The sequence below is a fragment of the Hyperolius riggenbachi genome, chromosome 2, assembly GCF_040937935.1.
Source record: "Hyperolius riggenbachi isolate aHypRig1 chromosome 2, aHypRig1.pri, whole genome shotgun sequence".
NCBI classification, from domain to species: domain Eukaryota; kingdom Metazoa; phylum Chordata; class Amphibia; order Anura; family Hyperoliidae; genus Hyperolius; species Hyperolius riggenbachi.
Genome location: NC_090647.1, coordinates 268,609,465 through 268,627,499, shown reverse-complemented (window position 1 = coordinate 268,627,499; position 18,035 = coordinate 268,609,465). Strand labels below are relative to the sequence as shown.

General features: G+C 41.5%; 1 protein-coding gene across 1 annotated transcript in view; it reads right to left on the bottom strand.

Annotated features, from left to right (window-relative positions):
* Positions 1–301: 301 nt before the first annotated feature.
* Positions 302–18,035, bottom strand: part of PPM1E (protein phosphatase, Mg2+/Mn2+ dependent 1E) — a 388,390-nt gene continuing 370,656 nt past the window's right edge. Inside the window, exons 5-7 of the mRNA XM_068268637.1 lie at positions 12,875–13,018; positions 8,915–9,008; positions 302–4,709 (exon numbers count right to left, since the gene is read on the bottom strand). Of these exons, the coding sequence (XP_068124738.1) occupies positions 3,655–4,709; positions 8,915–9,008; positions 12,875–13,018 (1,293 nt within the window). The 3' untranslated portion in view covers positions 302–3,654. The remainder of the gene's footprint in view (positions 4,710–8,914; positions 9,009–12,874; positions 13,019–18,035) is intronic.

The following is an 18,035-nucleotide window of genomic DNA, read 5'->3' as shown; positions in this document are numbered from 1 at the left end:
TCCCTTTAACCACTTGAGGACTGCAGGGCTAAACCCCCCTAGTGACCAGGCAATTTTTAGCTAAATTGGCCACTGCAGCTTTAAGGCCAAGCTGCAGGGCCGCACAACTCAGCACACAAGTGATCCCCCCCCCCTTTTCTCCCCACCAACAGAGCTCTCTGTTGGTGGGGTCTGATCGCTCCCCCCATGTTTATTTTTTTTTAAATAAATATTATTGTTTTGTCTTTTTTCTTCAAAACCCCTGTTTCTTTAAGTTTATTCTCTCCCTCCCTCCCTCCCTCCCTCTCTCCCCACAGCCAGCCAATTATGGCGATTGGCCGTCATAGGCTTCTGCCTATGAGAGCCGATCGCTCTCTTGTCCCCCATGGGGACAGCCGTGTCACACGGCTGTCCCCAGTGCAGCGCTGCTGCTCATCGCAGCGCTGCACCTAGTAAATAGACGGTGTGATCGCCGTCTAACAGTCTCCCGAGCGGCAATAGTCGCTCGGAGACTGAAGGCGGGGCGGAGCTCCGCCCTCCGAGCATGAGATGCGCGCGCACCATGTGTGCGATCTCATGCAAAACAGAGCCCCAGGACTTTACGCCAATTGGCGTTAGGTGGCCCTGGGGCTGCCGCCGCGGCCACGCCTACTGGCGTGACGCGGGCGGCAGAAGGTTAAAGGAAACACGAAACATAATAATAATAATAAAATTATAAAAAGCATTTATACTTACCTGGGACTTCCTTCAGCCCCCTTTACAAAGTTGGGTCGGGATGCTCCGACTAGCTGCCCTGCTCACTCCCTCCAGTCGCTGCCAGTCCCCCTGTACTGCGACTGCGCAGGAGCAGATTGCTCCTGGTGGCAGAATGTACGCATGCCCCGTACATGCCAACTGGGCCAACTGGATGAAGAGACCAGGATGGCTATCCACAAACTGGAGCATCCCGGGAGGACAGTGAGGGAGCTAATGGCCTAAAGGGGGCTGAAGAAAGCCCCAATTAACTATAAATGCTTTTATTATTATTATTATTATTATTATCTCAGGTACATTTTAAATGTAGAAACCTGTCATTTTGACAATATTAGCCAGAGAGGCCCCTATTTCTGGTTCCCCACGGGATACTAAAATTATTTGGCCATTTTTAAACATTACTTTAAAAAGGGATTCTCAAGTGTGGTCCTACTTCGGTACAGATAACAGCATATTTCTCCACTTGTATTTTACTACTTAAATTTAACTATCTTTTCAACACACTTCAGCAGAAATAAAGGTCCGACAGTTTGCATTCCATATATGGGGGCATATTTCTAAAGGTGAAAAAGTACTTGCTGCCACAAAATTACCCCAAATTTATCCAGTTATTCCCACACATTTCATAGGGACTTTTTTAGGGTGTGGAAAATTCTATCAACTAGAGAGTGTAATTCAGTATTTGAATCCAGAAAGAGTTTTCTGCAAAAAAAAAAAGCACTCCATTATTGTTATTCTTTATAATGTCAGATTGTCAGATAGTGTTAAATGGTTTCCGGTTTTTTTTTTTTACCACTTTATCAACAGTTGAGTGAATAAATTATAACTTATAATTTTTATTTTATGAAACTGCATATATTATTTACTGTTATTAATTTAAATTAATTTAGGTTTATATTTAGTACTATTTTTCTGCTTGGATATGTATTTTTAGTGTATTAATTAATTAAAGATATACAAATTCCCTGCCTTTCACTTAATACACTTTACTCACTCATTCCATAAAATGCCCAGTAAACGGTAAAAACTGTAACAATTTGCATTGCTTTTTTTAAATACCAGTTCACCACTGTTCATCAATGGACTATTTATTTATTTCACTTTTATAAATAGCTAACCAGACGTCTCCTAGCAAGCAGAGCAGACACTTACATTTCTGCATCTTTATAAATATGCCTCATGGTTTACATTTTATCTCACCAATGAATGTCAAAATGACTCTTAATATGTTGCTCTTGGGCTTAAATTAAAACAGTGAAAAGGGAGACCGAATTAATGCATCCATTACTTAGTTGATGATTACAAAATACAGCTGTGCCTATACTTATTACAATATTATAGAGGTTATAAATAAGATTATGGTGTATTCGTTTTTCAAAGTTACCATTAGTTTAGCAAACGTAACATAATGTATTAAATTAAGGCAACCTGAAGGTCAAGAACCCCATACAAAACAGAACATATTGTGCTGTTTGATTATCATGTGAAACTCATTTTTAATCATTACATTTAAAATACTGTAGACGGTGTTTGAAACAAAAGAAATGGGCTACTGACCTCAAATTTCTCATGATGTAACATGCTTCAAAGAACATAATGAAGAGTTATAAACTTTAATTAAACCAAATGGGATGGCTTTTCTAATGTGGCCTTATGAGAGGAGTATATGGGCACTGACAAAGTGCCTGTGCCCCTTCTACTGCAGGCTGCTTCAAGCACAGTTTAGGAAGGAGGTGCTGTGGGCTCTCTGTGCCACTGTGCAGGTTCAGTGGATCTTATAAGGCAGAACCTCTATGGGATGATTGCTGCGCAGCAGGTTTTCATATTGCAGAGGAAAGCTGTTGGTAAGCAACATGATTTATCTGTTCTGGACTGGAAAATATTCCCAAACAACAGCTGCATCACTGGGTTCATTGAACCATTCTAGAATGTGGGTACTCCCTCCCACCTTCTCGGTTGGTTGCACTTCACACTGCCAGCAGCAGAAGGGGTATTGGCATTGGGCCCATGTGCCTCTTTCCTTATATACCTGAGTTTCCTCAAACTGTAAAGTTGAATTGCTCAACATTGGCTATAGCTCACTGAACTCCAGCAGTGCCTTATTGCCATTATAATGTGACATTTGTCTAAAACTATAAAAATAACTGGTGGTACTCTATATCACTCCAAATATACATTAGCGCTAACTATAAAGTTGTAGTGAAAAATTGTGGACAGAGATGGAGGGCACATGTATGTTTGGAAACCAGTTCTTTACTAACAGCAACAATGCTTATTACATGATTATATGGTGTACTCACTTGTTTGACACTGACCTTAATGACTGATGGAACCAATACAGCTTTTGTTATAGCTTTAAATCTCCACAGGGGCAAGCAAGCTGCTTTGCTGGGTTTAGAAACATTTTCTGTTAAAGGTCAAGACAGCAACACCAAAGGGTTACTCAATAAAAACCTTGTAAGACTCACATAGAAGACATTTATGTTGGTGTCAACACAGACTGCACTGTATCTGACCAAGGTTACACTGTGGTTCTAACACCCCATAAGCATTTTTATCAGCTGTTCACAGCAAAGGGCGTTTACTCTGTTTCTCATATTTCTTTCTTCATTATTATTGTTACATACTGTAATCTACTCTGGCGTTTCCACTCCGATTGCTGTATGTGATAAGGGAAAATGTTTAAATGGGACACAAATATGGCAGCATTTCCACCTTCCAGCATCATTGGAATTAGCCTAACAACTCTGGCGGTTGTGGAAATGTCCATCTGTATGTAAGTTAAGTACCACGCTGTGCAGTGTTTGGGGTGAGATCAATACACTAAGATAGGAGAAGGATGCCATTAAAGTCTCAGTCTAGCTAATCTAATTCACTGGAGCACTACAGTTATATTACACACAGGGGAAGTTAGGTTTCCTTTTAAGCTTGATAAATCCTATGTAGGTCTGCCAGTGATATACAACTGCTCTCCCTTAGTGATGCTCTAGTCTTCAAATGACCCTGAGCACAATTTTTACTAGAAGCTACTGGGCAAAGAACTGATATCCTATGTTTGCCAATGCTTTGCACTGACGATGATAAAGTGGACCGTGCTTTATGAGAAGGCTTCTGGGAAGATTGGAACTTTGAAAAGCTAGGCTTTGTCTTAGTGCCACCTTTCCTCTTTCTGAAGCGTAAAGGAGATTTAAATGTTGGCCCATTCAGCAATACATTCAAACATTCATCCTTTAATTCCCAAGTGCAGATTAAGCTTTGCTTCTGGGGCATCAAGATATTGACATATCCCAAGCCGGTATTTCTAGAAACACTTTCATTACACTCTTTCTCTTCATGACTTGGAGGAATTTCTAAAGAATCCTTTTTAACAAAATCCTTGCTTCTGTTGGCTCTCTTTGGTGAGCTAGCTCTGAATACTTGGGAGCACGGCAAGCATTTGGCACTATATGGTCTGCCACTTCCTCCGTGCAACGGCTCTAAATAGTCTTGTTTCTCTAAAACCTGTATATCAGAACCGAGATTCAAACTAGTTCTGTCTGTGAAAGAATCTCGACTTTCGTAACCTCCTAAATCAGCAGGTGCTGAACACTGATGAAGTGGCCATGATCCTTTGCAGTCTCCTTGATTCTCCTTGTCATCTCCATTGTCTTCTTGTCCGCCATCAAAAGAGTTCTCTGTTTGGTTATTCTCCTCACTTGTGCTGCCTGGTGCACTAAAGTCCCTAAGAAACACCACAATAACTGTGATGTTGTCACTGGAGCCAGCATCACGGGCTGATGCAACCAACTTGTGGGCAACCATACTACTATCACCATTGTTCTCCTTCAAATGGTCAGACACAACTTTCACTGCCTCTTCTGGAATAACTGTGTCATAGAAACCATCACAAGCCAGAATGAGATAATCTTCAGAGCCATCAAGGACAGTGGAAAAAGAGTCTGCATCACCACAGATATATGGTTTGTGCTCAGCATCCCCTGTGGGATACAGACAAAAATGTTACCTCCATACATATTAATGTACATTATACACACTAAATAAATGAGATACGGTCCAGTGTTTGTTGTGGAGCAGATATGCCGACATCAGACTTGCAAACATCGAGTCAGTTAATACCTTTAATGACTATATTGTTTATTGCAAGCTTTCAAAAACTTTGTTACTTCTTCAGGCATGATACAGAACTGGATCAGAACCTTTGTACAGATCCAGTTCTGTATTATGCCTGAAGAAGAAACTTAACATTTTGAAATCTTGTAATATACTATGTACAGTTACACACTACAGTAAAGAGGAACTGTAGTAAAAAATAACGTAATTAACAAAATTGCTTATTGTTTACAGTATTAATTCGTGAATTATTTAGACATTGTTTGCCTATTGTAAAATCTTTCTGCGCCGTTATTTACATTCTGAAATTTATCACAGGTGGTGACATCTTTAGTCTAGTCAAGTAATCTCTGTGAAATGTTTGTTTGCTGAGAGTTCTAAAGCAAGTAGAAAACTTACCTGGTCTTCCAGAATGTTCTTGGAGGAGAATTTCATATATCTAATCAGCCTAGGCTTTATTATTACAAGGAATAGAAATGGTAAATTCTCCTATGAAAAGTTCTCCTGCAAGGAAAATTCAGTGAGAGGCACATTACTGATTTAATGGGTGATTAATTTGCATTTCTCTGATTGGCTGGTCACACGCATATGGTTACGTGTCACTTTTGCTTGCTGTGTAGGCCGATTTTAACCAGTCAATCAGAGAAGAAAAAAATTGATAATTGTCTATTCAGTCAAGCGCTTCTCCATGAATTACCCTTGCAGGAGAAACTTTCCTAGGAGAATTGACCACCTCTACTCTTAAGCGATACATATATACTAACAGATTAGTACCCGTTTGGCACAGTGAAAGCCAGAGTATAGTAAAGGGTCTAGAAAAGTGTACAGTACAAGTATGTACAATGGGTATATATGCTTATAGCATAGGGGTTAATGCAGAGAATGGTCTAAAATATTGAGAAGGTGGTTCATGTTATAAGGTGTGTGTAGAATGTGTGAGCACATGTAGGGTATATGTGTGTGTATAACCTATGGTATAAACAATGTATGTGTTGAGAGGTATGGGTAAGGATAGAGGTGATCTGTTTATGGTGGGGTAAGGGTTGGAGCACACTATTATGCTGTTTGGCTTATTTCAGTAGCGTGTATCAGTGTGCAATAGGCAGGGACAAAAGGCACTGCAGGTGGGAATGTGTGAAAGGGAGGGGCAGGACAGTGGAAATTGGAAGATAGGTTGGTGGGGATGGTTGGAGGGAGTGATGTATGGTTCATAGGACAGGTTAGGAGGCATTAAATATGGGTGGGTGAAACTGACCATACACCATGGGATTTTTTTTCATTCTATAATACATTGGATGTTAGATTTGTTTCAAATATCAAAAAAAGTATAAAAATGTAAGGGGTTCTTGATCAATATATTTTTTCTAAAAGATGGAACATGAATGCTTTGAGGCCATTATTTGTAAATCAAACATTACAGGAGAAGAGTAGTCCACACTAAAAGTGGCCACACGCCATACAATTAAAAGACCCAAAGCATTGTTGCATGGCTGATGGTTGTATAAGCTTGTGCTGCATTGAGTAGAGCAAATATAGCAGTGGAAGCATTCTGAGCAAAATGTGAGTATGCAGACTGAATGTATAGTGCTGCAACGTAAAATAGCTATAAGAAAAACATATAGATTGGACTGTACATAAATCATGTCAGGAGTGCAATAGCTATGTGATGTTAAGCATCATTGTTTTGTAGTAATTAGTATGGATGGATGAGTGAGTGAGATTGCAAAGTTCACACTCACAGGGAATCAGGTCTTTCTTGCTTACTGGTCCTGCAAGAAAGAACCAGATGTTTGCCATGCAATTTGTGTCTTGCTGAACGAGCAAAGGCAAAAACGGGGAGCAGTAATGGTGCCAAATTAGTGGGAAGCATAGATTGGTCATCTGCATGAGTGAACCATTTGCTCCCAGTATGCACAGCAAGGTCCAGCAGCCAATGAGAAGAGATCTCCCCACAGGCAAATATATAGAAAGGGGCGTGTAGGGGAGGGGTTACCCACTCTACCTTGTGTTCTGTGTGTGAGAAGAGGTAGACAGAGCCAGAGAGAATTGTATTGAGAGATAGCAGCATAGATAGGTTTGGCACCATAGATCTGTATTTTATAGGGTATATACTGTGCAGAAATGTTCTGTGTAGAATTTATTGTGTGAGAAGTGGTGAGGGGGATGTGGAAAAAAAACCCAAATCAAACAGACAAACAATCCTCTGCAGCATTTTAGACCAAGTCTGCAGCTCTGACTTGGGCTAAAATGATTCTGTAGATTGTTTTTGTCTGTTTGATTTTTTTTTCATACTTTAACAATGCTGTTATGTCTGTTGCTCTCCTGATGAAGCCCAATTCAGGCGACACAGTAGGGACAGTAGCGCCATCACCCGGGCAACACTGCAGGGACAACACTGTACAGACACATCATTAGCCTACAGGCTAGCAAAGCCTTCTGTTGGTATGGGGTGGGGCAGAGGAACGAAGTAGCGGCATGGGAATGACATCACGCAGGGATGGGGTGAATGGAGAAAAAAATGCTCTCAGCCAGCAATTGGCTAACTCAATGCACCCACCGGAATACTGGCTCGGGGGATTGGGGACCACTGTACACATGCTGGATTCTCACCTGGCTTCATTATTCCTGCATCTACGGAGAGTAGAGGAGGCCCTGAGCTGAGAGGGTATGGATCAGCCCACCACACAGGTAACAATTGCCCCCACTGGCACCCCAATTTTAAAGGCTGTGATAGGGAAGATCTACTTTAAAATTTCCACAGTCGGGGTAGCCATACATTTATAGACAGCCACCTGATGCAGCAGAGAGATCGATCCTTCTCAGATCAGAATCTGATCAGAGGGATTGATGATTACTGCCACAAGCTGTCCAGTGACTCTAAAAAATTTAAACATGAAACCTATAGAGAACCCAGCTGTAGCATTGCAGTGTTCAATTTAGTGCAGCGCTATGGCCGCTTGATAGACTTCCGCTCCTGCCCCGCCTACTAATCAATAAGGAATTTTTGATCGATGGTATTCCAAGCAATATTTTTGAAAGATTGATCAAATTCAACTGAATGTGCAATTGATCGAATCTTCTGGGATTTGAACTGAAATATTGATAAATGTGTGGCTATCTTCAAAGTGCTAGCACCACTTAGTTGATCGAAAAAATATTATTTAAAGAGACTCTGTACTAAAACAAAAGTGCCCCTGGGGGGTACTCACCTCTGGAGGGGAAAGCCTCTGGATCCTAAGCCTCACGGTGGCTTCGTTCTGGCCCTCGCAATGCACAGCTGACAATTTGTCAGGTTGTGCAATATTTACCTTCCCCGACTCCAGCGGGGGGGGGGGGGCACTGTTGCGGCTCTCAGCTCAGAAATAGGTGGAAATAGCCAATCCCAGTTGGGTTCGCTCTACTGTGCAGGTGTCTTGGGGTCGGCTATTTCTGTCTATTTCTGAGCCGAGAGGCTTAACTGCACCTGCACTGGAGCCGAGAAAGTAAATATTTACATGGCTGCCGTTCCTGGACCTCTAGCAAGACTACTGTGGGATGGAGCAGGACGGGGGAAGCCTCGATAGGATCCAGAGGTTTCCCCCTCCAGAGGTGAGTACTCCCATGGGCATTTTTTTTTAATATAGAGTCTTTTTAAACTAGATAGAAAATCTTTGTTGGTCTTTGGGGTGGGGGTATTGAGATGGGAGATTAGGGAGGAAGTTTGAGGGGTGCATTAAAAAAATTGCTATGGGGCCCAGTTGTAACAAGGTAACTAATATTATTCATTTCAGCTGTCGCTGGTTTTAAAGTTGTGGATGATCAGTATAAAAAAAATTTGACTACCTCTACAGGACTACCTGGTAAAGGCAGAATAAATCCTGAGTGCATTATTCCATTACATAATAAAGTCCAAGGACATTTGCAATTTAATTGCATCCTAGGTGAGATGACTAAGGGTTTTCCTGTACAATTTATCTTCTGTTTCATGTTTCTTTAGTGTTCTGTGTATCTGAGATCATCAAACACTTAATTAAAATCTGAGGCCTAAGGAGTCAAAGAGAAGAGAAAAAGAATTAATTAAAGTCAATCTTACCAATTGATCTGGAGACAGACAGGCTTCCATTAACTCGCCATGCTCCAAACCAAACCACACATCCTCCTAGGGCCTCTATGCGATGTTTCTCATCCTGAAAGCATATAAACAGATATGATGTTAGCTTCTTGAACTTGTGTATGGAGTCCATAAGGAACACAGTGAATTTATGCTTTATAGCTCATTTTGGCATTCAGACAAATTCTTCCAAATGAACAAACTTTAGGCTACTTTTAAAGAAACTAAACGTTAAGACTGAACTAGATTGCGAGAAGACGCACCTATCAGTCCCTGGTTTGGCTCTCCCAGTCTACTCTGAGGCATATAGATCATACGGTTTATGTGGGCAGGAAAGATTCCTCGGTTATTCCAATCCAACCTGCAGTTGCCGATGGACATATCTGGCTATGCCCTGCCATCCTTTAGAAACAACCTTTGGACTTTTGTCCTGGTGACTGTGAGGTGGTGGTTCATGCAGAACTACCGCAACACGGCGGCCACTCTTGAAGCCGCTGTTATGGGCTCCTTTGAGGCTCTAACATTACTTCCATTCTGAAGCCTTAGGGCATATGGTTTTATTACGGCTCCAATGAGGCTTACTGTTAGAGTCTGAAAAGCTGCGAGAGCTAAGCTTTTAACAATGAACAATGTCTCTCCCTTTAAGCCATTATGGGGGAATACTAAACTGCCACAACTTCGCTCTGTTCCTGACACGCAGATCTGGGAGACAAGTGGCATATGGCTACTTAAAGAGGAACTCCAGTGAAAATAATGTAGTAAAAAAAGTGCTTCATTTTTTACCATAATTATGTATAAATGATTTAGTCAGTGTTTGCTCATTGTAAAATCTTTCCTCTCCCAGATTCACATTCTGACGTGTATTACATGGTGACATTGTTACTGTGGGCAGGTTATTTAGCTTTTTCTAGCTGCTCTGTCTGTTACAGACAGCTAATAACAGCTATTTCCTGTCTCTGAACATTGTTACATTGTGGCAGTTTGCCAGGAGTACCGCGGTATTCAGAGCCTCTTGTGGGAGGGGTTTCAGCACAAAATCAGTCATACAGCGCCCCCTGATGGTCTGTTTGTGAAAATCATTGTATTTCTTATGTAAAATGGGGTATCAGCTACTGATTGAGATAAAGTTCAATTCTTGGTTGGAGTTTCTCTTTAAACGTTTGGCCCCTTCTGGATAGAGTCTGTTGTTGACGGTGAGCTCAAGGACATGTATTCCCGTCCAAATACAATGCTGTTTAGGTATTTCCAGATCCGCTATGCCATGGCAGCTCAATTCCCGCAGCCAATAACACTTGACTTCGACCTATTAAAGGACCTATTGGTCAGAGAAACCTCAATGAAACCTCTTTCACAGTTGGAGAAAGTTTATAATTTTTGGAGGGGGAGATCCTAGATCTGGAGGAGGAGGAATGGTCTGACCTACTGGAGCATGTTTTGAGTTTATTATACACTAGCCCAGTTAACTAAGATTTTCCCTAATAGTGGTAGCAGCTGCCCCAGGTATGCCTATCCAGTTGGAGACTATATGCACATGATGTAGGACTGCCCCAGGTTGACTCCATTCTGGGCTGGAATATGGGTAATCCTGGGCAAAGTGTTTGATAGACCTATTGCTGTATCTGCTTAATTTTTGCTGTTGGGGATAGCTCACAAGGTTCTGCCAAGCAATCGGCAGATCACTCTCTGTCATATTCTCTGTTTTTATGGAAGGAAGTCTGTAATCTTGAAATTGATACAACCACAGCCACCAACTGTGGAGGACTGGACTTCTTTAATTCACGTCTCTCTCCACTTCTTCAAGCTCACGTACCTCAACAGCAACTATCCTTACAAGTTTGACAGACATTGGGGTCCATGGCTCTCGTATGCTGCAGCTAATTCTGCCTCCTGGCAATGCTTGGGGGGAATGTTGTGATGGGAACCGAGGGGCCATTAGGGGCAGAGATGGACCACAGGAGGGATTTGGATGGGGAAGTGGGGCTAAGAGGGGGACTGGGTTGATTGTTTTATTATCTTGTATATGTGTATTGAAAACTCAATAAACAGAATTGGTTAAAAAACAAAAGCATATAGTTGTTACATGAGTAACTGAGCCCAGATTGTAAACTGGCAGTATTATTCACTATCCAGTGATAGGATGCTGACAACACTGGTGTCCAGAGCAGTTCTAATTTTATAGACCTTCTTATTATTATTTTCTTATCCACTGCTATAGAAATGACATTAATTCTCCATATCTTTAGGTAAGCCATTCCCTCTGGTATACCATGTCTGCTATCTTCCTGCAGTAATAACTCTACAGCAAAAGTATAATTAGTTTACAGCATACCACCAGGATCCTTGGGATTACATTTAAGCTATTACTATGCGTCTATAAACATACATTGGACTTGTAACCAGGCTTTAAATACATTATATTATGATTGTGGCATTTCAATATGATATAATTGATCAAAAAAAGGCCAAATGTCAGCCTGGGGGTTGTTGTGTTATTTTGTAGAGGACAGAAAGACATTGTTACAGAAGGTGTTCAGCAGATACCTCTTTGTATAAAGGAATTGCAAGTAACAGCTTTTGCCCCAATAAAAGTATAAGCTTGGGCTATTATTTATTTTATCAACTGTATTTATAATATAATGCATGACATCAGAATGTTACACTGTTATTGACAGTGTATAGAACCAGTCTAATCTTTCTAACTCTGAAGATGCTCAAAATCTGGTGTCATTAGACGGGCACGCTGTAAGGCCAGTATGGTTGATGCCAACAAACCTTCAAGTATGCTTTGGGTGGAAAAGGGAGCACCATGAGGAAATCAATGCATATTGAAAGAACAGGCAGACTCTGCAGAAACATCCCTGGTAGGATTTGGACCCAGAGTGGTCAAGTAAGAGTGTTAACCTCTGTGTTAAATGATAACATCATGCAATAATATAAAGACAATACTGGCTGCTGGGCATCTACAGAGATGCATCATCCTTTGGCCAACCCAAGTTAGGAAAGAAATACCCCATGGATTCTTTTCTATCTCTACATTGATTGGTGGGAAATGAGATAGCTTTGAATTAGCTTGCTGTTTTATTATTGAACTATATGGCAGTCAGCAGGTGGAGAGAATATGTCACTGGTGCAAAGTCTGCTCCCACCCCACCCCGAATTTACATTGACGGCACTGAGGTGGCTGGAGTACCCTGCGCCCATTTCCCGGGCACTACCATCTCCAGCGACCTCAACTGGAAGCTCAACATTGCTGCCACCCAGCGGAAAGCCCAGCAGATACTTTTTTTCCTCAGCCAACTGAGAAAGTTCAGCATGGCCCGTGAGATTCACAAATTTTTACTCCACCCCCCATAGAAACAATCCTCTGCTCTTCCATCCTGGTGTACTGGCTCCACTGCCAGCGACAGGCACAAACCACAGAGGCTCATCAGGTCGGCAGAGAGGATCATTGGGAGATCCCTCCCCTCATTTGCCCTTCTTTATAACACCAGACTGCGTTCCAGAGCGCTGAGGATTGACACCAATTCCTCTCAAGAAGCCACTGCTTTTTTTCCTCTCAGCTGTCAGCCCACTGAACTCACTCCACATACTTCCACCCCGCATCAGTATAACCCCTTCCCCAAGCTGTAGCCAAGCAGTGCTCGGGCCAACCAGCCACTCTGCACACAGGACTGATCTGTTAAGACTTTTTACAATTTGTAGTTGTTATGTTATGTATATTACTGCTATGTTGTATATTACTGTTTCCCTGCTGTTGCAACTGCATGCTTGTGCGCCTACCTATCCATCTGTATGTCCTTCTTGAGCTATGTGTCAAACCCAGTTCCGGGTTTGTCGAATTAAATGATTCTGAACATTGGTTTTGTATACATCAGCATGGTTATTGTTGGCTTTGAATACATGATACATTGAAGCATTTTGCCACAGATGTGAAACTCTTACCTCTCTGTCTGGTTTATGTGGCTTCATGAGCTCCACAGCTTGTCCCCTGCGGACTAACATCACTTGGGAGTCTCCCAGCCAAGCTACATGCAACATGTTGCCCCGGATAAAGGTCACTACACCAGTTGTACCACAACGGAGATTCTGTATAAAGAAATGACTTATATTAGTAAATGTATGACAATTACAAGTACTGACCAAAACAGTTACTTCACCTATAATGTATAAGGTCATCTTTTAGAAAATAAGACTGGTCTTCTTTGCATTCTCTGGTAAGCATCAGGAGTTTCAGAAGACTCTAGGAATTTAAGTGACTATGTAAAGTATAGGTATTAACCCAGAAGTGCACAATTAAGAATGGAAACATCTCTGAAAAGCTTGAAGATTTCAGGCTAGGTTCACACTTGAGGTGAAGTCACTCCATATCACGCAATCAATCATATTGAATATTTGGACACACAAGACCCATCCAAGCATGTTTTAAAGTGTCCGTTTTATCCATTGTGTGTTGTGTCCATTGCAGTGACGGAATGGAAAGTCCCATCCTGCATGACTTTCCTGACACCAGACAGAAGTGGTTTGAACAAGGGGGTTATGCTGTGGACAGTTGCATCGAATCCACTGTGACCATCCATGGTATCAACCAGTCTTAGTGTGAACTCATCCTAAAAGTTTATAGCTATCTAGAGTGGCCATTTTAAACAATAACAGTGTTGAGAGAACACTCCAGATCAATAAACAAGGGAGTAAGAAGAACACAAAGCATTTGGCTATCCCATGTGGTGTTAGAAGGATGTAAAACATTAAGAAAATGTTCAACAAATGTCACAAGTAGCACACACAGAACCTGTACATAAGAGGCCTAAAGCCATGTACACGCTGAATAAACCTCAGCCAAGATGATCATGTTTGGCAATTGTAGCCAAGAGGAATATGTACAGCTGCCTAATGCCATTGTTTACCAATCCACTAGAGTACTAAACAAATTCTGTTGTACCACAAGACACAGCTCCTTCATTTGCTGCTTAAGCTTCCTTCATTCCCCTCTTCATAGAATGGCACATACTGCTCAGCTACTGAAAAGCAGCATGTGTGCGGAGTGTTCCCAAAACTTTCACCCTAATGATCAACAGTTAGCATCTGTACAATAAGATTCATACACAACACTCGGGTGATAAGATTGTGGTTGTACATGGGCCTTTGGCTTCTCTCACTTTAGACCTAGACTTTATGATCCCTCCAGCATGGCATTGATTTACACAAATATGGAGATTTTCTCACATGAGCTGAGAAAAAAAAACTTAGGGTAATGGTGGAGCATCTAAAAGAATACCAAAAGAAGTCCAATTAAATATGACTTGTTTTTCACCAGGCATACAACTTGGATACATGAGAATATTTATAAATATTGTATAGTACCTGAGTACTACAGAGTTTTATCCTTAGGCCTACTGTGCAGTACAAATGACTGGTGGTTACTGAATTACACACATGTAAGAACTGGAGATTTACATAAACTCATTTGAACACTACTTGAATTAATATTAAAGCATCTATTACATTACCAAAATAAAATGTCCAGTTGAATATGATTTGTTTTCCACTGGATATGGACTTGGATAAATGAAAATCTTCATATACAGCGCACAAAACCCAATTTCACTGGAGCTGAAATTAGAAACTGTAAATGTTCTTCTCCAAACTGATTGGATAACCCACAAACATGTTCTCTGTTCCTGAATAAAGGTGGAGTTAAGCCTCTTTTTTACAGTATTTTTCTAACACGCAGGAAATACTCTGGTTATCATACTTCTTATTGTAGATGACATTCCAACACAGAGTATACTGCAGAAAAACTCAATGAAGGGAATGTCCATCAGTGGGTTCAGGACAGGCAAACAAGTGGGCTGCTGATTATAACCTAGGGCCATCTATACAAAGATCAGCTCTCAGCTATAATGTTTAACTGATGTGAGCTATTTATTTGTGTGTCATCAACATATACCATATTCCCTTATAGAATTTAATTTGTTCTGTAAGTTGTCATAACTCTACACAATCTATTAATATTATCTAGTATTTATATAGCACTAACATCTTCCGCAGCATTGTATATTGTCTTGTCACTTAACTGTCCCTCAGAGGGCTCACAATCTAATCCCTACCATAGTCATATGTCTATGTATGTATCGTAGTCTAGCGCCAACTTAGGGGGGAAGCCAATTAACTTATCTGTATGTTTTTGGGATGTTGGTGGAAACTGGAGTACCCAGAGGAAACCCACGCAGACACAAGGAGAATGTAGAAACTCTGTGCATCTAGGCCCCAGATACCAAATTGCAACTGTGTCACACCTTCCACAACCTCAGATCATCAGGATCTAATAACTTGACCACCCCCAGAGTCTAACTCAAAATATTTGGAGCCAAAGCCTTCTGTCATGCTGTCCCTAACCTTTGGAACTCATGCCACACCCTATGGGAGAAAAACGTTAAACACATTTTTTTTTTTTTGTTAAATGTATTGCTCTGGAGCTACTCAGTTAGCCTTCCGGTCTGTAGGACTATTCTTATAATAAAGACTAGACCCAGACCAAATTTATTGTGAACACCAGATAAAAAATATAGGAAAACAGCATCAAATAATGCTGAGAGGCTCAACAGCTATTGCTTTTTTATAATGTATATCCCTGTACAATAGGACATGGGTTCTCTGCAGAGATAGATAGTCTCAAATAATCTATAATAAGAATCAGCTGGTCAGGGGACAGAGATCCAATAGTATATATCCTCAAATACATGTTATTCCAAACACACAGCCAATATATAGAAAGCACACTCTATACATCCTGCTATGGCCTATGCAGAAATATTCCCAATAGTTATCCAGTAATATAAAATATGGTAGTCAAAGTGGGCAGCCAGAAAATATAAAATGTTAAGGTAATACTATTCATAAATCCACTCAGGTGCGACTTGTACAGATATAATCACAACAGTTAACTGATGATCTGTAAGATCATCAGATACCACATATGGTATGTTCTATTGGCCGTTTCCACCTATGGGAGATGTCCAGTATGCTAGATACATACAGATCCTGTAGATTTGTGGAAGAATAAAAATACATGTATATTCAGATCAGATAGTTGTTGCCACACATCCACATGGCAGCACCAAGTTCAGAAAGCTCACTATGGTCACATCCACTATATTGATATGAACTAGGTTGCTGCAGGATTCCTCTTGGTAAATATGAATGCAATATATGTTAAATATGCCAAAACGTTTAATGAATCATAAGGGCAACAAACGCTATAAATTGATAATGATCAAATAAAGTACCTTAAAAATGCTGGCAGCAGACACAGAAAATGGAACTTGTGTCCAAATAGTAGGCCACTGTTCTATAATATATGGTAATGAGCACGAAACAGCTCCTGGGGAGAGTCCCAGAGAGCAGCATTAGTAATTCTAGTTGTCTAAAGGTAGCCACACATGATATAATAAAAAGATTCAATGTTACTATAATTTGTTAAAAACATTTAGTTATACTGAACAATCAAAGGGTTTTTTTTTTAAATGTGAGCACAAAATGAGTGAATTTTCCATTTTTATCTATATAAATTGAATGAATATTAAATGGTGTAAAACAGATTGTCAGTTTCTTGATTTATAGACCCTGCAATTTTTTCTGAGTTTTCAATCATTTTTTTCATAAGCAAAGGAAAATGTTACACAGGTGTGGGCTAAATTGGTCAGATGTTTCCAACTGTTACAATCAATCAGAACAATTTATTGAAACATACAAAATGGTATTGTGTGTGGTCACCTTAATACTTAGACATCCAATTCAAGAGTCTGCAGTAGGTAGTAGTTGTGGGAAGGGATAACATGCAGCTTTTAGAATGCAACATTACAGGTCTATTAGGTTTGCTGGTATATCACTGACTCATCAGGGCAAGTTGAAAGCGTGTTTCTACCTTGCTTTGATGAAGCGGTTGACCAGTTTGTATTACCATATTTTTCAGACCATAAGACGTACTTTTTCTCCCCCAAGTGTGGGGAGAAAAAGTCCCTGCATCTTATGTTCCGATTGTAGTCTGCACACGTGTTTAAAAAAAAGGTGTTTCTTACATCCTTGGTGCTGCTGTGCTGGCTGCGGTCTGCAAGTCTCAGTATGGTCCACGGCAGTCATCCAACTCTCCTCCATGCATGTAATGTGCTCTGCCTAAATGTAATGTGCTCTGCAAGTCACAGCAGTGGCTGCCACCAATCAGCCTCTCAATGCCTGGCTCTCTGCGCTTGTAACTCCTGGCAGCAAATCATCATAGCGACCATCAGTCTCGCCGCCAGCCTTGCTCCGTCCTCTGCCTGCTGCAGCCTCCATACCTTGTGCATCTGCTGCCAATCAATCTACCGCCTCTCTTGCTCCATCCTCTGCAGCCTCCAAAAAAACACAGGCGATTTGATGGATTACCGGTATATCTGGCCAGCATTTGCTACACTAGGATTGGGTCGGCAGCTGGAACGTTCCTCCTGTCGGCTGAATCAGACCCATCTCCTGCTGCTATGTTCGTTCATTGGTGCCGACGGTCCCAGGGGCGGTAGCACAGCTGTTATTGCAGCCAATTACAGAACTCCCTGAGTAACAAAGGGAGTGCTGTGATTGGCCGCAATGATGAGCTGTGGCGCCAATGAACGAACAGAGTAGCAGGGGAAGGATCTGATTCAGCCTACAGGAGGGACATTCCAGCTGCCGCCCACAATCCTAGTGTAGCAAATACTGGCCATCAAATTGCCTGTGGCTTCAATCGGGCTCAGTGGACTTTGAAGCCTAATAGCCCCGGCACTTCCTGTCATGGCAGATGGCCCCTGCTTTCACAGTCCCATTGTAGGTACTATGTTGGTGCGGGGCAGCAAGGGGTGCAAAGGGACATAGATGAGGGGGTCAGAGGAGGACAAAGTGACAGAGAAGGACACAGGTGACAAATGAGAGGGCCAGAGGAGGACACAGGGGACAGATGAGGGGGCCAGAGGAGGACACAGGGGACAGATGAGGGGGTCAGAGGAGGACACGGGGTGACAGAGAAGGACACAGGGAACTGAGGAGGGGGCCAAAAGAGGACACATAGGACATAGGAGGGGGCCAGAGGAGGATG